General features: G+C 40.9%; 1 protein-coding gene across 8 annotated transcripts in view; it reads right to left on the bottom strand.

Moving 5' to 3' along the window:
- ACYP2 (acylphosphatase 2) overlaps positions 1 to 12,798 on the bottom strand; it is a 179,117-nt gene extending 166,319 nt beyond the window's left edge. For 2 of the 8 annotated variants that reach the window (XM_061432368.1, XM_061432370.1), the window contains exon 1: positions 12,420 to 12,654. In XM_061432368.1, coding sequence (XP_061288352.1) covers positions 12,420 to 12,561 — 142 coding nt within the window. In that variant the 5' untranslated portion in view covers positions 12,562 to 12,654. The other 6 variants (XM_061432372.1, XM_061432373.1, XM_061432369.1 and 3 more) reach the window with 5 other exon arrangements.
- Between the last annotated feature and the right edge of the window lie 7,942 nt (positions 12,799 to 20,740).

Genomic DNA, 20,740 nt, shown 5'->3' with positions numbered 1-20,740 from the left:
GCAGGTGGATTCTTTACCACTGAGCCACCTGGGAAGCCCCCCAAAATGTATACAGTACTATCAACTATATTTCAATAAAAATGGGGGAAATTTTTTAATAAATAAAACAGAACAATTATGAGTTGTAAAATGCATAAGTCAGGATGCAAGTGGGAGTTCATAGGACAAACAAATGACAGTCCTTGGGTGATTTTAGGGAAGGCTTATTGAAAATATGCTTAGAGTTGAGACTTGGATGATGAGCAAAATTTAGTATGATGAGACTGGAATAACATTACAAATGGAAGAACATGTGCCAAGTCCCAAAATCAAGTACATGGTTTATTTGGATACCATACATGGTCAAATATTCAAAATCATGTCATTGCACTCATTTTACCAATTATTTCTAGCCTCAAATTTCGTTTAAGATTTGCTAAAAAAAAGTTTCTGTTTTGACTGTTTCTAGAAAAATGGATAATAATGTCTTTACAGCCTAGTCCTAGTTATCCTAATCTCTCAACTGACCCACAGTAATGGCCCCCTACACTAGTCTCTTTACATCTAGCTCTGCCCTCCTACAGTCTAGTCTCCATAAAGCAGCCACAGTGGTTTTCTTTCCTTAAGTGAAATCACTGCTTCCACACCTTAAAACTCTCTGGTGGCTTCCCATTATACTCAAATATAGTCTGGTTACCACAGCCTCCAGGTCCCTTTCTAATCTTTGTCTCATCTCTTAGGACTCTCCTTTGCTCATTCCATTCCAGCCAAATTTCTCTTTGTGCTCCTCAAAATGCCAAGCATATTCCTGCCTCAGAGCCTTCGCATTTACTGTTCCCTCTGCCTGAAATGGTCTTCCCTCTGCTCTCCTCATAACTGGCTCCTTCTCATCGTTCATGTCTCTGCACCAATGTCATCTCCACAGAGAAATATTCCCTAACCAATTTCTCTATAACAGCAGTGCACCCCTATATGTTTCTGGGATATGCATAACACCAATTACCATATGATATTATTATGCATTTGTTTACTTTTTAAAATTTCCTGTCTACGCTGTCAGTTATATTTGGGCCAAATTTTCTCTGTCTCATTCACCACTGTGTCCCCAACATCTAGACCAGACCTTTGCACATAGTTGTTGAATAAATGAAAACAACATAGTTGTTGAATGATAAAACAACTAGCTGATAAATATTTAAGTGAAATGTTTTATTGTTATTATTAACATTGCAAATATATATGCAACTATATTGATTAGAATTTAAATTTCATTTCAAAGTGATGATGATAAATTTACTGCACTCGAGGCTGGAAAAAAATTATAAGAATTCTGTGTTGATTCTAGTATAACTTTACTACTTTATCTAAAGGATTATATAGAGTGTTTGGTGTATGGGTCTGTGTATTTATATACTATATACTATAAAGGGTAGCAAAAAGTCACTAATTAATGCTTAAGTTGACAAATCAAGAAATACTAATATGAGTATGTTGCTTATAAATCACGGCTTAATGACCATAAAAATTGAAAAAAGAAATGTCTTAATTAGTTGTCTTATAGAACTTAAGAGGCCTTGGGACTAGGAGACTAAAGTAGGATATGGTGACTGTATTTGTAATCATGAATGGTAAGGGCACAAACACATTTACTAAACAAATCCTAATACAATAGAACTAAAGGACTGTCCTTTACATTTAAGAGAATTGTAGGCTAAGTTCATACTGCTTGACAAATTGGGTAGATAATACAAGTGTTACCCAATGCTTTAAGCAGTGGTTCAACTGAAAAAACATAAGACTGAGATAAATCATATATGAAAGATTCAATATGTTCAGTTCAGTTCAGTCGCTCAGTCGTGTCTGACTCTTTGCAACCCCATGAATCGCAGCACGCCAGGCCTCCCTGTCCATTACCAACTCCCAGAGTTCACTCAGACTCATGTCCATCAAGTCAGTGATTCAATATGTACTTAACAGAAATTCAGGTTGTCTTGGTTATAAATGAAATGTCTTGAGACTGAGACCGTGGAGATCAAAGGCTTTCTGAAATATGTCCTTTTGCATCAAGACTTGAAAAATAATACCAAATGTAATTACTATGCTGTTAAATGTAATTAATATATGAATATCCGTGGCAGACACTGTTAGTTGCTTACACAAAATCCACTTTCCCCTTCTCTTCTAACAGAATTTTTATGTTACTTTGGGGCAACAACATGCTCTTCTGCATTTCCCAATCTTCCTTCTACAAGGAGGGGCCATGAGATGTAAGCTGAGGCATCGGCTGAAGCTTTCAAGAAAGCTCATTGACAAGGGCTGACTCAGCCAGGGGTCCATCTTTGTATCCTCTCCTCTGACTATATGGTGAGCGTAATGACTGGAGCTATAACAGCCATCTTGAAACCATGAGGGAAAGCCCAAGGAAATCACAGAGACCTTGGCCATGATATCCCTGAGGGATGGGGAAGGTGAGGAGTAGGGAATGAAAGGAACTGTGGGGCAGGAATTCTTTGGTGGGGGGTGATGGAAATGTTATAAATTACATAGTGATGATAGCGGCAAGTGCTTCCCAGATGACTCAGTGGTAGTGAACCCGCCTGCCAAAGCAGGAGATGCAAGAGATGTGGTTCAATCCCCACGTCTGGAGGATCCCTTGGAGGAGGGCATGGCAACCCACTCCAGTATTGTTGCCTGGAAAACTCTATGGACAGAGGAGCCTGGCAGGCTACAGACCATGGGGTTGCCAAGAGTCAGACATGACTGACCTACTGAGCATGCACACACGTGCTGTAGATTTTACAGCTTATTTCTGGAGGAGAAAGTTTCTTTGCCCTTATAATAGTGCCTTTAATGAGGATAAATATCCATTCATGTGTCACTCCTGGCCACTCTTTACCTGTTCCTGACTCCTCGTTGGGGACATGCAGTCCAGTGGGTAAGTTTGGAAGGAGAAGCATACATAGGCCAGGTGCTTCCTCCTTTTCTTTCTGGGAACTAGATACTCAAAGGAATCACCCCTTCTGCTCCGCCCATAGATGAAGCCCTGCTGGTGTCTGGGGTGCTGTGCTCAATTCTGCAGTATAGATCATTATAAAGTTCACTTGCCTGAAGACTGACACCACATCCCCAAAACTCTGCCTTACTCATTGTCTTGTGTGTGTGTGTGTGTGTGTGTGCTAAGTCATTTCAGTAGCATTTGACTCTATGCGACCCTATGGACTGTAGCCCGCCAGGCTCCTCTGTCCATGGGATTCTCTGGCCAAGAATACGGGAGTGGACTTGTCAATAATTCACATAATGAAAAGTGGTGTTGTTTACTGGGCCCCTCAACCACAACCCTTATTTTAAAGCCTTAGAAGGAATGTGTATCAAGATGTGTCAGGACCTCCAGCCCATTAGCTTTCTGAAGCAGTGAACCATGCAGAAACTAACTGTTCAAATACACTTGGAATTTTCCCAGAGTCTTTCTGAAAATCCTGATCCCTAGTTTGAAGTATGCTGTGTAACAGAGGGAGGTCCATATAGAAAAAAAGTGAATGTGGCCACAGTTGATCAGCATTGGCTGGAACTGAGCACTCTCAGGACTGGGCTTGTATTGGAGATGATGCTTCCATGAACTTACATGGCCTCTCTGCACGCTTCCACCCTGCTTGCTAAAGAGAAGGGAAGCTGATGTGACACATGCAGGATTTTTACAGACACACTACTCTAGAAACTGGGACAGACATCAGCCGCTTCAGTCATGAGTGACTCAAATACAATATGCCACTCAGTCCAGGCTCAATCAGCTACAACCGGACCTTGCTTTGTGAAAAGATGTGTCAGGCAGGAACTCTGAGGTGAATATTTGCAAAGCAAATCATACTTTCAATCCACAAAGAAACATTAGTATTTAAATAAACCATATGATGGATTTTAAACAGCAGCGTCATTTCATGAAAAATCAAATTTTCATATTAAACTGTACCCCCTTCATCCTGGGATTTGACTGCGTGTGTCAATTTTGAATGCAGGAAGCCATGCAGTCATTACCTTACAAAGTAGCCCGTAATGACTTTAAACATCTTTAACTGTTAGAAAGGTCTTCCTTCTATGGAATAAAATTCTGCCTCACCTCCACCTTTCACCATCCATCTAGGATCTGTCCCCTGGAGCTACACACCATGGGATGTTTCAAATAGTCTAAACAGCCATTATACTACTGTTTCTTCTCTAAGCCAACTATCCACAAGCACTTCAATTTAATTTGAGATACATGGGAGTCCATATCAGAAGCACAGCCTGCAGGGGATATAAAAACAAGCTAGCTTGACCTTTAAAATACCATCCTTATTGTCTCAGAGAAGGAAATGGCAACCCACTCCAGTATTCTTGCCTGGAGAATCCCAGGGACAGAGGAGCCTGGTGGGCTGCTGTCGATGGGGTCGCATAGAGTCGGACACGACTGCAGCGACTTAGCATGCTTGCATGCATTGGAGAAGGAAATGGCAACCCACTCCAGTATTCTTGCCTGGAGAATCCCAGGGACAGAGGAGCCTGGTGGGCTGCCGTCTATGGGGTCTCACAGAGTCGGACACAACTGAGGCGACTTAGCAGCAGCAGCAGCCACCTTATTGTCAAGTGAGAGACACAGATATGTGTATACAAATAAGTATAGTTGAAAAAAGAATGGATTTGGAGAAATAAAAAACAAGAAATAGAACAAAAATAAAAATCAAGAAATAGAACAGAATTACAAATGAAATGCTATAGGGAAAAAAATGAGAACGATAATTAATAATATTTCTTGACTTTAATGTATTAAAACTTTTAACCACTAAAACCCAACTTTTCCACCTACCTGTCTACATAGGAAAATCATGTACACCTAAATCATGTGGTTTCTAACCAAACTATTCAGTCAGATCAGATCAGTCGCTCAGTTGTGTCCGATTCTTTGCGACCCCATGAATCGCAGCATGCCAGGCCTCCCTGTCCATTCAGTAATTCATCTCAATTTTCATTTTAAGAAATCTTAAAGAAAATTACTATTTATTGTTGTAGTCCAGTAAGGTACTCCCATTCTAATCTGAGTCAACACCATCAAAATGAACTGTTGAATTTCTAATGTACAGGTAAACTAACATATTGCCACAATCCACTTCTACAAGTGTTGTTAGTACTCACCTGAGCATTGGTAAAGCATCTATATACACTGCTTAATCAGTTCCTCATTCAAAGTTACAGGTTATATTATTCTAAATAACTAATTATGTATAAGAACATAATAAACCATGCCATAGAGATGAACACTCTAAAAACACAGGTCAGTCCCCTACTCCCCTGTCCCTCATCCTAAAGCCCCCAATGCAGCGGAAGTTGACGGGAAAAAACATGGAGCTTCTTGAGAATGTGTAAATAAAGTAAAGGACAGAAAGGGAGGTGGAAAAAAAGAGTAACTTAAGAGTGGACAAACACTGTCTCAGCCAGGTGATCAAGGTTTTAACATCAACAGTGGTAAGTCATGTGGGTAGTGTGTACATTTGATACAGTGTGAAGAGAAAAGCACTTTACCTGTGGTCTTCCTCCTGATAACCCACAACCTTGGTCTTATAACAAAAATACTAGACAAATCCCAGTTTGGGAGCATTCTACAAGGTACCTAGCCTCAAACCACTCCTCCAAAGCACCAAGGTCATGGAAAACAAGGCAAGTCTGAGACACTATCACAGCAGAAAGAAAACTAAGAGGACAAAATGACTAAATGCAATGTAATAGCCTAGATGAATGCTGAACCCAAGAGGACTTTAGAAAACAGACTTTAGTTAAAAATAATATATCAATGTTGGCTCACCAGTTCTGACAAAGGTACCATACAATGGAAGAAGTTTACCACAGGGGAAACTGGATGTGGAGTATACAAGAATTCTCTGTAATATCTTTCTAACTTTTCTATAATTCTAAACTGCTATAAAACAACAAAAAATTATTTTTTTAAAAAAAGGGAAGGGATGGAAGTTCGGCAATGGAGGGCAGCTGAAGCCTGATGGAAGAAATGCCCACATACTGAAGTATGGGGAAGTCATGCTGGCTCATCCAAGAGTTACCTTGACTTCTATGCTAACTAAAACAGTCTATTTGTGGGTTATCAAACATACACTGTATATGTGCTTTAACTATTAAGTAAAAGGGTGTATTACCAAGAAGTAAAGTATATTCATGTTAAAAATAAAGATTAAGGGACTTCCTTGTCCATCAAGTGGTTAAGACTCTGCACTTCCACTGCAAGAGGCATGGGTTACATCCATGGTTGGGGAACTAAGATCCTGCATGCCACACAGTGTGGTCAAAAAATAATAAAGATTAAATCCCTCCCTTTCTGGGACACCAGTGCTGGTGGTCCTTTGATGATAAGACTTTCTTCCCAGGTGCTAAGGTTAGTGACTCACTGTGTACATGCCAATCTATTTCTTTGAAATCTTGAAGGAATGAATCCCTAATTTGTTAGATGTTCTTTGCTTCGATAAGATATAAAACTGTGCTGGAAATCATGCTTCTCCAGAGCAGTTCCTCAGAATTATCTGAGGGACTGTCTCCCAGGCTATAGTCCTTAGTGTGGCTGAAATAAGACTCTTTCCAATTCCTATTATAGATTGCTTTTTGATTATTTCTGTCAACAAGGCTACAGCTCTATGTGTAGACTTTGCAGAAGGGTCTGAGAAGTAAACCCACTATTTGTAATATTATTTCCATAAATAATTTTCCTGAGTTTCAAACAACCAACTTATAACTATTTCTTGAAATGCAATCTGTTTGCAAATTAGGGTATGTATATTTGAGAACAAGGAAGAGTATATTTGACTTCTGGAACATTTTGACCACCATTTTGTCACCAAGGATGATTTAAATTCAAACATTCTAAATATAAATATTACAGCACAAATTTTTGGCTAGAAAGTATTTTCTGTCATAAGCTCCATCAAGCTAATTCATTGATCAATTTTCTATCAGGACAGGACAGTCATTTTCCATTTTTTCCATATTAATTTTTATATAATTTAGGGAATTTTCATTAATAATAGTTTCATTTAAATATTTTAATGACAATTTATCAGTCTATATTTTGTCCATTTTACATGTCCTTATATCTTCCTCCATGGTAAATTTACTTTCATAACCATTATTTCTAACAAGCCAGTATTCACTAAGATTTTTATTATTCTACACTTTTAAAAGATCTCTTTATTTTTCATTTTATATTATTAAATTCATTTTTTAAGTTTTTATTATTTACTGTCAATAATCTCTACACTATTATTATGACTCAGACAAAAAGCTAATAGTTTGTATTTATTTCTTAGGTAAGCCACTAGAAAATTGTGAGCAGTTCTGTGAGACACAGAGGGACACAGGCTGGTGACACTGCCAACAAGTAACAGAGAGAGTCAGAGACTGCAGTTCTGAATGAGCTGACTGCTCACTGACCAGGTCAAATGTCCTTGGAGCCAAAATGACCATAAAAACATCCTTAGGGTCATCTGGAATAATCTAGATGTCCAGGTCCAAATGTCCAACATCAGTTTATGTACATGCTCAGTGTGTAAGTTAGGAGGAAAGCAAAATAAATATGGAAAGGGCATCGAGAGGAGGAGCAATAGGATATAGTGACTAAGAGCATGGGCTCTGGTCGCGGTTCAAATCCCACTGCCACCACTTAACTCACTGTAACCTGGAAGAGTTATTTCACTATGTCTTAATTTCTCCATTTGCTAAATGAGGAAGCTGCTTGAGGTCATCGGGTTGAGGATTAAATGAGTACAGAGCTTGGCACATCCTAAATCCTCAGCAAATGTCAGTGTATAGACGTGCAAATATGTGACTATGGGTTTGTCCCACATACTAGGCCTTGATAAGCCAATAGTATGCATGTACTCTCACAACTTAATGACTGAAAAACAACTCTCTTCCATTTAATACACTGTAAACAACAGAGGTCATTGCACTAAATCTGATTTTCAAACCTGACTGTTTATGTATGGGGCTTCCCAGGTGGCGCTAGTGGTAAAGAACCCACCTGCCAATGTAGGTGATGTAACAGACTCAGGTTCAATCCCTGGATCAGGAAGATCCTCTGGAGAAGGGCATGGCAACACACTCCAGTATTCTTGCCTGGAGAATCCAATGGACAGAGGAGCCTGGCAGCCAATGGTCCATAGGGTCACAGAGTCAGACACAAACGACTGAGCCCACATGCAGTAGGATGCTCAGCACAGGGAACACTCTCAGTAAATATCATACACGTGCGTGTGCACACACACACTCAACTACGCCCGTATCTGTCTAGTAAACAAAATACTTTGTCAAGTGATCTTTGTCAGCATTTTCATATTTTATGTCATATTTTATGTGCTTCAATGACTCTGTGTCCATTGTCAATGTAGATTACCACATCCCTGGGTGCACCAAAGACACGGTAAGGCATGAGGGGTACAAGGCATGAATAATTTTAAGTAATCAATTTCTTTATCTTCAACTCCCATATATATATTTTTTCCCCTAAAACTGACCTGCCTTGAGGAGACAAGAGTAGTCTGTCTTTCTTTTCTTTTCTTATGTCCCTTTCCAGTTACCCTTTGAAAAAAGGGCCTATTTCTTTACAAAAGACATACTTTCACCCATTCTTTAGCTTATTCAGGTACATTGCCCCAAGGTGCAAAAACCTCTAAGTACCAAAATACAAAGATAATTTAACCCTCTAATCAAGGTTTCATAAAACACCCCCAGCTTTCTCCTGAAGACATGAATTTCCAAATAAAATTACCTTCTAAATAATGTTTATCATACTTTTAAATGTACTTATATTATTTTCATCAAATGTATTCTAATAAGAGTCACAATAGTAACTTAAGCCAGAATTTAAAAAAAAAGAATAGAGCTTTATGATCAAAGGAAATTAAGAAAATATATCATACACACATATATATGTATATACATACTGCAGAAAAGTTCAGTGGGTCACCAATCAGAACCACTCAAGCATAACACTCAGGTAAAATTCTGTGGGGGAAATTGAATGGAAATCAAATTCAAACAGAAAAAAAGTATGATGCAAACTTGGGTGCAATCTCAAAAACAACAAAATGATCTCTGTTCTTTTCTAAGTCAACAGTAATCCAAGTCTATGGCCCAACCAGTAATGCTGAAGAAGCTGAAGTTGAAAGGTTCTATGAAGACCTACAAGATCTTGTAGAACTAACATCCCAAAAGATGGCCTTTTCATTATAGGGGACTGGAATACAAAAGCCAAGAACTACCTGGAATAACAGGCAAATTTGGCCTCGGAGTACAAAATGAAGCAGGGCAAAGGCTAATAGTTTTGCCAAGAGAACGCACTGGTCATAGCAAACACCCTCTTCCAACAACACAAGAGAAGACTCTACACATGGACATCACCAGACGGTCAATACCGAAATCAGATTGATTCTTTGCAGCCAAAGATGAAGAAGCTCTATACAGGGAGCAAAAACAAAGATCAGGAGCTGACTGTGGCTCAGATCATGAACTCCTTATTGCCAAATTCAGACTGAAATTGAAGAATGTAGGGAAAACCACTAGACCATTCAGATATGACCTCTATCACATCCCTTATGATTATACAGTGGAAGTGACAAATAGATTTAAGGGATTAGATCTGATAGACAGAATGCCTGAAGAACTATGGACAGAGGTTCCTGACATTGTACAGGAGGCAGGGATCAAGACCATCCCCAAGAAAAAGAAATGCAAAAGGCAAAAATGGTTGTCTGAGGAGGCCCTACAAATAGCTGAGGAAAGAAGAGAAGCTAAAGGCTTCTCTAAAGAAGCTAAAGAAGAAAAGGAAAGATACACCCATCTGAATGCAGAGTTCCAAAGAATGATAAGGAGAGATAAGAAAGCCTTCCTCAGTGATCAATGCTAAGAAATAGAGGAAAAAACTGAATGGGCAAAGACTAGAGATCTCTTCAAGAAAATCAGAGATACCAAGGGAATATTTCATGCAAAGATGGGCACAATAAAGGACAGAAATGGCATGAACCTAACAGAAGCAGAAGATATTAAGAAGAGGTGGCAAGAATACACAGAAGAACTATACAAAAAAGGGAGGAGGGAGGAGGGTTCAGGATGGGGAACACATGTATACCTGTGGTGGATTCATTTTGATATTTGGCAAAACTAATACAATTATGTAAAGTTTAAAAATAAAATAAAATTAAAAAAAAAAAAAAGAAAAAAAATATTTTCATGACCCAGTTAACCACAATGGTGTGATCACTCACCTAGAGCCAGACATCCTGGAATGTAAAGAAAATGGGCCTTAGGAAGGAAGCATCACTACGAACAAAGTTAGTGGAGGTGATGGAATTCCAGTTGAGCTATTTCAAATCCTCAAAGACGATGCTATGAAAGTGCTGCACTCAATATACCAGCAAATTTGGAAAACTCAGCAGTGGCCACAGGACTGGAAAAGGTCAGTTTTAATTCCAATCACAAGGAAAGGCAATGCCAAAGAATGTTCAAACTACCACACAATTGCACTCATGCTAGCAAAGTAATGCTCAAAATTCTCCAAACCATACTTCAACAGTATGTGAACCATAAACTTCCAGATGTTCAAGTTGGATTTAGAAAAGGCAGAGGAACCAGAGATCAAATTGCCAACATCCGTTGGATCATCAAAAAAGCAAGAGAGTTCCAGAAAAACATCTACTTCTGCTTTACTGACTATGCCGAAGCCTTTGACTATGTGGATCACAACAAAATGTGGAAAATTCTTAAAAGAGATGGGAATACCAGACCACCTTACCTGTCTCCTGAGAAATCTGTATGCAGGTCAAAAAGCAACAGTTAGAACTGGGCACAGTTAGAACTGGGAACAACAGACTAGTTCCAAATTGAGAAAGAAGTACATCAAGGCTGTATATTGTCACCTTGCTTATTTAACTTATATGCAGAGTGTATCATGCAAAATGCTGGGCTGGATGAAGTACAAGCTGGAATCAAGATTGCCAGGAGTAATATCAATAACCTCAGATATGCAGATGACACCACCCTTATGGCAGAAAGCGAAGAACTAAAGAGCCTCTTGATGAAAGTGAGAGTGAAAAAGTTGGCTTAAAACTCAACATTCAGAAAACGAAAATCATGGCATCCAGTCCCATTACTTCATGGCAAATGTATGGAAACAGTGAGAGACTTTATTTTGGGGGGCTCCAGAATCACTGCAGATGGTGACTGCAGCCATGAAATTAAGACACTTGCTCTTTGGAAGAAAAGCTATGACCAACCTAGACAGCATATTAAAAAGCAGAGACATTACTTTGTCAACAAAGCTAGTCTAATCAAAGCTATGGTTTTTCCAGTAGTCATTATGGATGTGAGAGTTGGACGATAAAGCTGAGCGCCAAAGAATTGATGCTTTTGAATTGTGGTGTTAGAGAAGACTCTTGAGTCCCTTGGACTGCAAGGAGATGCAACCAGTCCATCCTAAAGGAAATCAGTCTTGACTATTCATTGTAAGGACTGATGCTGAAGCTGAAACTCCAATACTTTGGCCATCTGATGCAAAGAACTGACTCACTGGAAAAGACTCTGACACTGGGAAGGACTGAAGGCAGGAGGAGAAGGGGATGACAGAGGATGAGATGGTTGGATGGCATCACTGGCTCTATGGACATGAGTTTGAGCAGGCACCAGGAGTTGGTGATAGACAGGGAAGTCTGGCAAGCTGCAGGCCATGGAATCCCAACGAGTCCAACAGGGAGAGTGACTGAACTGAACACTTTCTGTTTTGAATGAATGATGACAAATATTAAATCACCACCATATTTATATTACACTGGATAAATTTTTAGTGATTTTTAACATTTTAATTTAGAAATAATGGTAGTTACAACAAGCCAGACATTACATCCTTTGCAACGATTTAAACTTATGACGGAACAAAAAGAAGATAACAATAATTCTTTTAGGAGCTACACTGGCAAAAGTATTACCATCCTACAAAAGGAAGCCTCCAACACCATCTAGGAGTCTATTCTGAAACAATTTTACCACAGTAGTTTCAGTGGCAAGTAACGGGGATCACTAGTTCACGGACCCTCCTCTTTTCCTCCCCCACTTCAGTTTGCCTTCTCCATCCGGACCCCTCGCACTCCCTTAGATGGCCCACTACCAGCGCCCGGCTGTTCCTCCTTTTCCCGGCCTTTCTCCCTGAGGCGCCTCGGCTCTCCTCCCCCGTCCACCCCGGCTCTCTTGCGCATGCTCCCTTGGTCTCCTTCCCGCCCGCTGTGCTGTGTCATGGCCGGGCGGAAGTCACAGTCACAACGGGGCAGGGGTTCCTAAAGATGGGCTGTGGTTGTCGCAGCTTTCTAGTCTTCCTCCCCAACACCTCTTTGATCTCCCGCTGTAGGGTGGTCCCATACCCTGCACTCTCCCGAACACTTCGTAGTCCACGGATTTGAGTGGCCTGCCGGTAGACATGGCGGCGGCGAGCCCTCTGCCGAGGAGCCGGAGCGGGGATCGGGGCGCGGTGACTGCGGCGGCTGCGAGAGGGAGGGGGCACATGGGACCGCTTGGCGCACCCCGCGTCTGACACCGGCCCGGGACGCGACGCGCCGGGGTCACGCGTTGGGAGGTGGCAAATGAGACGGCGAGGACTGGGAGCGAGGGCAGCCGGGGATACCTGGAAGACAGAGGCCGCTGGGCCCGCGGCGGCCGGAGGGCTCCTTTCGCCCCCCGCTCCCTGCTGGGGGAACCGGGCTCGCTTCCCGGGAGGGACGCCCGCTCCGCGGCCCTGCGGCTTAATGGACCGCGGCGCTCCTTCCTCTGTGTTTGTAAACAAAAGCCGGAGGCTCGGCCCAGATGTTCGTAGTTTGGTACCCTAAAATGATTGCTTCTGAAATGAAAGATCTGCTAGCCCAGAATTTCAGAGTACTTGGTTAGTAAATTTTTATTAAACCTTTAGGTAACTGCCACAGTGATTTTGAGCCGTTCTTAGGGTGGCAACAGCATCTGCTTCTCTAAAGTCAGAAAGGCTTTGGGCCTGAATCCATATTCTAAATGGATTCTGATATATTCTAGGACAAGAAACTTTAAAAACCTAAACCTTTTAAACAAACAAAAAATCTTGTCTGTTGTTAACGGATATAGCTTTTTTTTAAGGTCTCTGTTCAGCAACAACCCCAATTGCCTGGAAGGTTAAAGCAGTATATACTTTAGAAAATTTTACTTCCTGGTGAGACTGTTATGTCTTAAAGCAACCCACCACTCTAAAGAATGTGGATGCAGCTATTGATAATCTGCTGCCTTCTAGAATTACAAATCCTTTTACTTTTGAGAATTTGCGTTTTCAACGTATTTATTGGTTTCAATACTTTGAATCTGCCACAGAGTTAAAACAATCTTCTGCAACCTGGTTCAACAGTATGTGCTAATTCTATTAGTACCAAAAATGATCTAAAACTTGGTTAGAATGTGGTTAAACCATTTTAAAGTTAAATATATTCTGGAGGTGCTAATCCAGGTAATTTTATGTAATGAAGATCATGGTTTGTTGCAGAGTCCTCAAACTTATTCTTCGTCTCATCTCCCTTTCAGTTCATTCCATGCAGATCCTAGAATCAGTGTAGGTCTCATGTCCATCTTTTCAGTGACATATCTTCAAAGTCTTTACAGTGCATTTCAAATAAAACCGTCCCATTCAGTGGACATGAATTTGAGCAAACCCAGGAGAGTGAGGGACAGAGGAGCCTGGTGTTCTACAATTCATGGGTTCACAAAAAAGTCAGAGAGGACTTAACGACTGACCAACTTCAGCATCCACTAATCTCTTATTAGGACTTCCCTGGTGGCTCAGACGATAAAGCGTCTGTCTACAGTGTGGGAGACCTGGGTTCCATCCCTGGGTTGGGAAGTTCCCTGGAGAAGGAAATAGCAACCCACTCCAGTACTCTTGCCTAGACAATCTCATGGACGGAGGAGCCTAGTGTCTATGCTATGAGGTCGCAAAGAGTTGGACACGACTGAGCAACTTCACTTTCACTTTCACTTTGAATCTCTTATTACCTGCTTCTACCCATCCTGTAAATAGATGGGGAAACAGTAGAAACTGGCAGACTTTATTTTTGGGGGCTCCAAAATCACTGTAGATGGTGACTGCAGCCATGAAATTAAAAGACGCTTACTCCTTGGAAGAAAAGTTATGACCAACCTAGATAGCATATTCAAAAGCAGAGACATTACTTTGCCAACAAAGGTCCATCTAGTCAAGGCTATGGTTTTTCCAGTGGTCATATATGGATGTGAGAGTTGGACTGTGAAGAAAGCTGAGCGCTGAAGAATTGATGCTTTTGAACTGTGGTGTTGGAGAAGACTCTTGAGAGTCCCTTGGACTGCAAGGAGATCCAACCAGTCCATTCTGAAGGAGATCAGCCCTGGGATTTCTTTGGAAGGAATGATGCTGAAGCTGAAACTCCAGTACTTTGGCCACCTCATGTGAAGAGTTGACTCATTGGAAAAGACTCTGATGCTGGGAGGGATTGGGGGCAGGAGGAGAAGGGGACGACAGAGGATGAGATGGCTGGATGGCATCACTGACTCGATGGACGTGAGTGTGAGTGAACTCCAGGAGTTGGTGATGGACAGGGAGGCCTGGCGTGCTGCGATTCATGGGGTCACAAAGAGTCAGACACGACTGAGCAACGGAACTGAACTGACCCATCCTGTAGGTTTTATTGCTGTTTAGTCGCTAAATCATGTCAGACTCTTGCAACCACATGGACTGTAGCCCGCCAGTCTCCTCAGTCAATGGGATTTCCCGGGCAAGAATACTGGAGTGGGTTGCCATTTCCTTCTCCAGGGCAATCTTCCCGACTCAGGGATGGAACCTGCCTCTACTGCCTTGCAGGCTGATTCTTTAATCCTGCAGGTTATAGGTAGCCTATTTTAAAGACACTGGGATTATTCTGCTCTCTGAACACACCCTGACTTTTGAAAAACACAAAAAACCTTTGCTCTTGGATCTATTTTATCGGGAATAAAATAGATTTAAAAACTACCTACTCTAGTTCCCAAATCTTCCCCTAGCCCGTTCAGTAGCCTATGCAAGTACTTACCATATTTCATCCTAATTATTTGCTATCTTGACCACTAGTACTTTGCATTCTAAGAAGTAAGATCTCAAACTGGGTCCTATTCCTATCACTGATCTTGTCACTGACTAGAAAGGTGGACATTTTCCTTAATCTTTTACTTTTCTCCATGTTTACCCCAAAGTACCCTTCCCTGCCAATTATTTTGTAGCTGTATTGTAATTTTAGAAGTGCAATGGCAACAACTGACATTTGCTTAGCTAAAAAATTGACTGTGTCTGCCAACAGCTGAACATTAGTAAACAGAAACTATGTACCATTTCAGCGTGGATTGCCAATGATGTGTGATTCTAAGAATAAAAATTTTAAGTAAATGTTGCTAATGCTTAAGCTAACTTTAAACAATAAAACATTTGTGCATAATTAGAGAAAATTTTTAAAATAGAAGGAAAAAATCCATAACCCTAACACAACTTTTATCATTTTTGTATATTCTCTTATATTTGTGTTTTAAGTAGTTAAAAATCATAGTATAAATTCAACTTTTATTCTTCCTTTTTCCCTATTATAGTTTTTCCAATGAATATTTTAGTAATTTCATGAGATTCTATTAAGTAGGCATCACCATCTACTTGCCTGTTGTTACATACTCTGCCTCTAATTTTTCACTACCTAAAAAATACTGTGAAGGAAATATTCCTGCACACAGCTTTTTTCCCCATATTTAAAAATTATCTAGGGTAAAATGTAAAATACCAATTCAGAAGGTACAAGCATGTATTCTCCCTGATGCACATTACCAAATCAGTTTTCAAAGGGCTGTACTAACTGAAACGTATCATTGCCAACACTGTGTAAGTATATGATTATTTGGCTTCTGATACAAACAAATGTAAGCAAGCTCTTCACATACATGATTAAATTAGGTAAAAAGTTTTAATTTTGTAACCTCAGCAATAGCTTTGGAATAACTAGGCTTTGTGTTACTCTCAGTTCAGTTGAAAACTTAGTCATAGCATTCCCTTTTTGAACCCTTTGTGTGTGATGTAGATTCACGTTTAAGGTAATACACAGAAAAGGAAAATCCTGCCTGTGTGATATGCATGTAAAAAATGACTAGGTCCCAGAACCTGTGAAACAGGAACAGACAATACAGTCTCTGGGTCCAAATGACAACTGAACTGAGGAGGTGTCATCTGTAAATGACTATAATTTGTCAGAACAGTCAGTGGAGAGATATTCCTAGAGTGATTTCTCAGAAATTTGGTATTGAGATATAACTGATATCAGGGACGATGAAAATTACTTTATCCATGCGGACCCTAGAATCAACATAGGTCTCGTGGGCATTCTTTTCAGTGATGTATGTTCAACATCTCTATAGTGCATTCCAAATAAAACTAACTGACTCAATGGACATGAATTTGAGCAAACTCCTGGAGAGAGTGGAGGACAGAGGAGTCTGAAATGTTTTTGTAATTTTCCAGTAGTCATGTATGGATGTGAGAGTTGGACTATGAAGAAAGCTGAGTACCAAAGAATTGATGCTTTTGAACTGTGGTGTTGGAGAGACTCTTGAAAGTCCCTTGGACTACAAGGAGATCCAACCAGTCCATTCTAAAGGAAATCAGTCCTGAATATTCATTGGAAGGACTGATGCTGAAGCTGAAACTCCAATACTTTGGCCACCTGATGTGAAGAACTGACTCATTTGAAAACACCCTGATGCTGGGAAAGATTGAAGGTGAGAGGAGAAGGGGATGAGAGAGGATGAGATGGCTGGATGGCATCATCAACTCAATGGACATGAATTTGAGTAAACTCTGGGAGTTGGTAACGGACAGGGAGGCCTGGTGTGCTGTGGTCCAAGGGGACACAAAGAGTCGGACATGACTGAGTAACTGAACTGAACTGAACTGAGCACTGAAAGAGCAGGATCTAACAGGATACAAGCAATTAACTGCTGCAGTTGAATCAGTTCAGTTCAGTCTCTCAGTTGTGTCTGACTCTTGTGATCCCATGGACTGTAGCACGCCAGGCTTCCCTGTCCATCACAACTCCCAGAGTTTACTCAGACTCATGTCCACTGAGTCAGTGATACCATCAAACTATCTCATCCTCTGTCATCCCCTTCTCCTCCTTCCTTCAATCATTCCCAGCATCAGGGTCTTTTCAAATGACTTCTTCGCATCAGATGGCCAAAGTATTGGAGTTTCAGCTTCAGCATCAGTCTTTCCAATAAATATTCAAGACTGATTTCCTTTAGGATGGAATAGTTGGATCTTCTTGCAGTCCAAGGGACTCTCAAGAGTCTTCTTCAACACCACAGTTCAAAGGCATCAATTCTTCAGTGCTCAGCTTTATAGTCCAACTCTCACATCCATACATGACTACTGGAAAAACCAAAGCTTTGACTAGACAAACCTTTGTTGACAAAGTAATGTCTCTGCTTTTTAATATGCTGTCTAGGTTCATAACTTTTCTTCCAAGGAGCAAGCACCCTTTAATTTCACGGCTGCAGTCACCATCTGCAGTGATTCTGGAGCCCCCAAAAATAAAGTCTCTCACTGTTTCCATTGTTTCCCCAACTATTTGCCATGAAGTGATGGGACCAGATGCCATGATCTTAGTTTTCTGAATTTTGAGCTTTAAGCCAACTTTTTCACTCTCTTCTTTCACTTTCATCAAGAGGCTATTTAGTTCTTCTTCGCTTTCTACCATAAGGGTGGTGTCATCTGCATAGCTGAGGTTACTGATATTTCTCTCCGCAATCTTGATTCCAGCTTGTGCTTCTTCCAGCCCAGCGTTTCTCATGATGTACTCTGCTGCCGAGGACCAGCCCCGGCTGATCCAGGGTATTCGAAGGGGAGACGGCGTCGGCGACTATTTATATGCTAATTAGAGATATAGAGAACAATAGAATGAGGATAGCTCAGTAGGAAAATTCAGTGGAGAAAAGAAGCTGAGTAGCTTGGTTTACGCGGGAGACCAATAAAACTTCAAGACAAGAAGTTTGCACCACTTACGTAGGCTGCAGGCGCCCTCTCGAATAGCGGAAGGTGTCTCACCCTAGACACCTTCTCGAGTGGGTCTTAGAAGCCCAGGCATGATTAGTAAGCGTGGTGGGTTCCGCGCTCCAGATGGAGACTCAGCTGGAAGTTAAAAGAAAGAATGACATGGGGAGACCAAGCATTGGTGAGCAAGGCCCATAGCTTTATTTTTAACAGGGGCTTTTATACCCTAAGTTACACATAGAGGATAATAGGGGATGCAAAGTCAGCAGTCTTTGATTCTTATCAAAAACCAAGGTTTCTTTCCTGCAAATTTATCGTATACAAATGGTTTAGGTGATTTACATCATCTTCTGGCCAGAAGGCCTACTAACATTTTATGACTCTTGACAAGGACTTATCAACAAAGACTTACTTTCTCTAAGAGTAATTATTTTAAGGTTTGGCACCATCTTCCAAAGATAAAATTGCATTCCTATAGGGCGGATGTGTAATGGGTTTACAACAAAGGAAAGAATTTATTACCTTAAGGGTCTAAAGTTACTAACACCAAGGCCACTACTTATTTTTTCTACATACCCACTATTAATTAATACATATTCAAGGATACAATTCAGGGGATGTGAAAACTTGGCAACAAACATTGACTCATCAATGAAATCCTTTACTAGTTTATTCTGACAGTTTTTAACTCTCTGAGAGGCTCTAAGCTATTTGAATATCTTAAGCTTCCCATGCCTCTGGAGGCTAGGAGACTGTAAACAATCGTATGCATAGCTGCAGGAGTCCGGGTAAACTTGTCAGGCGAGTTAGAGAGCCATCTGAGGGGTTTGGATTTAAACACTCCTAATTGCCCAGGAACTTTATTAATTGGAGTTGTAAGTTAACTCTTTGACAGAGAGAGAGAGATGGTGGTAGGGGACAGCCCCCAGTAAAGTCAGAGGTGAGAGCACAAAGCAATAAAGTAGGCAGACTCTGGTTTTTTGGGGGAAAATGCTCGAGAATATCCGGGGGGACTCCTGAGGCTTGATCCCGCCTTTGCGTATGCCGAGCTTCCTTCCTCATGACCTTTGTCACGAGTGGAATGCCTCACCGGCTCCCCGCACTCTGCATCTAAGTTAAATAAGCAGGGCAACAATATACAGCCTTAACGTACTCCTTTTCCTATTTGAAACCAGTCTAGTGTTCCATGTCCAGTTCTAACTGTTGCTTCTTGACCTGCAGCAAGATTTCTCAGGAGGCAGGTCAGGTAGTCTGGCATTCCCATCTCTTGAAGAATTTTCCACAGTTTGTTGTGATCCCACAGTCAACAGCTTTGGCATAGTCAAAAAGCAGTAGATGTTTTTCTGGACTCTCTTGCTTTTTCGATGATCCAGTGCAGGTTGGCAATGTGACCTCTGGTTCCTCTGCCTTTTCTAAATCCAGCTTGAACATCTGGAAGTTCACGGTTCATGTACTGTTGAAGTCTGGCTTGGAGAATTTTGAGCATTACTTTGCTACCGTGTGAGATGAATGCAATTGTGTGGTAGTTTGAGCATTCTTTGGCATTGCCTTTCTTTGGGATTGGAATGAAAACTGACCTTTTCCAGTCCTGTGGCCACTGCTGAGTTTTCCAAATTTGCTGGCATATTGAGTGTAGCACTTTCACAGTGCCATCTTTTAAGATTGGAAACAGGTCAACTGGAATTCCATCACCTCCACTAGCTTTGTTCATAGTGGTGCTTCCTAAAGCCCACTTGACCTTGCATTCCAGGATGTGTGGTTCTAGGTGAGTGATCACACCATCGTAATTATCTGGGTCATGAAGATCTTTTTATATAGTTCTTCTGTGTATTCTTGCCACCTCTTCTTAATATCTTCTGCTTCTGTTAGGTTCATACCATTTCTGTCCTTTATTGTGCCCATCTTTGCATGAACTGTTCCCTTAGTATCTCCAATTTTCTTGAAGAGATCTCTAGTCTTTCTCATTCTACTGTTTTCCTCTATTTTTTAGCATTGATCACTGAGGAAGGCTTTCTTGTCTCTCCTTGCTTTTCTTTGGAACTCTGCATTCAGATGGGTATATCTTTCCTTTTCTCCTTTGCCTTTCATTTCTCTTCTTTTCTCAGCTATTGTAAGGCCTCCTCAGACAACCATTTTGCCTTTTTCATTTCTTTTTCTTGGGGATGGTCTTGATCCCTGCTTCCTGTACTGTGTCATGAACCTCCATCCTTCGTTCTTCAGGCACTCTGTCTATCAGATCTAATCCCTTGAATCTATTTGTCACTTCCACTGTATATCGTTAGGGATTTGATTTAGGTCATACCTGAATGGTATGGTTTCCTAGTGGTTTCCCCTACTTTGTTTAAGTCTGAATTTGGCAATAAGGAGTTCATGATCTGAGCCACAGTCAGCTCCTGGTCTTGTTTTTGCTGCCTGTATAGAGCTTCTTCATCTTTGGCTGCAAAGAATATAATCAATCTGATTTCAATGTTGGCCATCTGGTGATGTCCATGTGTAGAGTCTCTTGTGTTGTTAGAAGAGGTGTTTGCTCTGACCAATGTGTTCTCTTGGCAAAACTCGATTAGCCTTTGCCCTGCTTCATTCTGTACTCCAAGGCCAAATTTGCCTGTTACTCCAGGTATTTCTTGACTTCCTACTTTT

This window comes from Bos javanicus, chromosome 11, assembly GCF_032452875.1.
Source record: "Bos javanicus breed banteng chromosome 11, ARS-OSU_banteng_1.0, whole genome shotgun sequence".
Classification (NCBI taxonomy): Eukaryota; Metazoa; Chordata; class Mammalia; order Artiodactyla; family Bovidae; genus Bos; species Bos javanicus.
Note: the sequence above shows the minus strand (reverse complement) of the source record. Positions and strands in the feature narration are given on the sequence as shown.